Source organism: Otolemur garnettii, unplaced genomic scaffold (assembly GCF_000181295.1).
Source record: "Otolemur garnettii isolate 467f Iridium unplaced genomic scaffold, OtoGar3 scaffold00047, whole genome shotgun sequence".
Classification (NCBI taxonomy): Eukaryota; Metazoa; Chordata; class Mammalia; order Primates; family Galagidae; genus Otolemur; species Otolemur garnettii.
Window position 1 is genome coordinate 13,541,571 of NW_003852442.1, and position 2,376 is coordinate 13,543,946.

General features: G+C 43.2%; 1 protein-coding gene across 1 annotated transcript in view; it reads left to right on the top strand.

The window, feature by feature from the left end:
• The window catches only part of COG8 (component of oligomeric golgi complex 8), a 13,076-nt gene that overhangs the window by 9,179 nt on the left and 1,521 nt on the right, over positions 1 to 2,376 (top strand). Inside the window, exon 4 of the mRNA XM_003791449.3 lies at positions 1,618 to 1,786. Within this exon, the coding sequence (XP_003791497.3) occupies positions 1,618 to 1,786 (169 nt within the window). The remainder of the gene's footprint in view (positions 1 to 1,617; positions 1,787 to 2,376) is intronic.

A 2,376-nucleotide genomic window follows, 5' to 3' on the forward strand; every position in this document is an offset into this window, starting at 1 on the left:
TGTTTGGCAGCCGGGCTGGATTCAAAGTTGCCAGCTCAGGTGTATGTGGCTGGCACCTTAGCCGCTTGAGCCATAGGCTGCCATTTTAGAATTCTGCCTGACAAGTAATAACAACAATAATGATATCCTAGTGTGGTGCACAGTTTTTACACAGTTAAATCTTTGCTTTCTCCATCATAGGTATTGTGACGATGCTCCTTAACAATAAATGGCACGGCTCCGCGCCTGTGGCTCAAGCGGCTAAGGCGCCAGCCACATACATCTAAGGTGGCGGGTTCAAATCCAGCCCAGGCCCGCCAAACAACGACGGCTGCAACCAAAAAATAGCCGGGCGTTGTGGCTGGCACCTGTGGTCCCAGCTACGTGGAAGGCTAAAGCAGGAGACTCGCTTGAGTCCAGGAGTTGAAGGTTGCTGTGAGCTCTGATGCCACAGCACTCTACCCAGGGAGACAGCTTGAGGCTCTGTTTCAAAAAAAGAATAAAAATAAAAAATAAATGGCACATTATAATTGCTGTCAGCCAGGTGGCAGCTGTAACTTGAATAAAATCTTTGTTGGTGTGCTATCTAAGAAAGAATGATATTGACCTTTTTTAGAGTCAGTGAAATTCAAATAACAGTATCAGCAAACATTTATATAGTGCTTACTCTATGGTGGGTAGCATTCATCATACTTTACACATGTTAAGATTTAAGCCTCGCAGCCCTATGAGTTAGGTCCTTTTTCTGGTCTTATTTTATAGATTAGGAAACTGAGGCACAGGTGGCACAGAGTATTTACTCAGTTGGAAGTCACAGAACCAAGTGCAGGGCTGGTATCTGAACCCAGGAAATGTCTTAACGCTCAGTCTTTATTCTTAACCCTGTCATTGTGCCACCGGTTTGTAATATCAGCTAGGTTGCTCTGCTGTTTTTTTGTGGAACCTCTATTTTCTAGCTGTCTTCTTTTATAATTTTCTAGTGATTCTAGCTTTCTGGAGCCTCCGAGGCCTCATTTAGTAGAAACTTGTATAATTTTTGCTGCATTTTCCTGGACCCAACACAGTTCTAGTTGATCCACCATAGGAGTCAAAAACTGTGTATTTTTGTAGAATTTCATGATCTTCCTCCACTGGAACTAGAAACTATACCCCAGTTAATGAAAGAGGTTGGGTCAGGGCTCAGCGCCTATAGCTCAGTGAGTAGGGCGTGGCCACATACACCGAAGCTGGTGGGTTGGAGCCCCTCCCAGGCCTGTTAAACAACAATGATGACTGCAACCAAAAAATAACTGGGCGTTGTGGCAGGCGCCTATAGTCCCAGCTACTTGGGAGGCTGAGGCAAGAGAATGACTTAAGCCCAAGAGCTGGAGGTTGCTGTGAGCTGTGACACCACGGCCCTCTACCAAGAGCAACATAGTGAGACTTTCTCAAAAAAAAAAAAAAAAAAAGTTGGGTCAGAAATCTATCAATCAAGTGGAGATTGACCACAATCTGAGTGTAAATAAGATAGCAATATGATGTATTGCTTGAAGTTACTTTCTTCATGAAAACTTGCAAGCTGCACGGTTTTGCTTAGTTTCATGCACTACTGACAGTGATAGACTCCCCAGTGATTGACTATGGTTCCTTTTCTCTTAGGTAACCAAAGTAATCTTGGCCTTCCATCGAGCTGAAGAGGCTGCCTTCAGCAATGGGGAGCAAGAGCTCTTTGTCCAGTTCTGCACTGTCTTTCTGGAAGACCTTGTTCCTTACTTAAATCGCTGTCTCCAAGTCCTTTTTCCACCGGCACAGATAGCCCAGACTTTAGGTAAGGGAAAGGAGAAACAATTTTTAAAACTGCTTTACTGATAACGTGATTCGCCTATTAAATAATTCACTCATCTGTGTAGGTCATAGTTTTAGTAAATGTACAAATGTGTGCAACCATCACCACCCTCCAATTTTAAAACATTTCCATCACTCCAGAAAGATCCGCCCCCAATGACCATTTGTAGTCATTCCTTAAGAGCATCCTTAGACCCAGGCAACCTACTTTCTCTTACTATATATTTGCCTTTTCTAGACATTTCATATAAATGGAATCATATAATAAGTGTCTGTATCTAAGCAGAAGAAGCCAGTCACAAAAGAGCTGCATACTGTATGACTCCATTTATATGAAATATTCAAAGGGAAAAATATTTTTTCCAATTTGTTTTCATTTCCCTGATGATGGAGTGATGGAAGTGGGGGTGGTCAGTGACCACACTAGCCAAGAGTGGTGCTCTGGCTTGGTCCCAGCTTTTCCTTTGGGTCTGTCACAGGGACGTCAATGCTTACTGAGGTTCTCTTGGCTCTTGCTCCATCCACCCTGCACTGTTCCACTCCAGATTACCTTTATAGTCTTTTTTTTTTTTT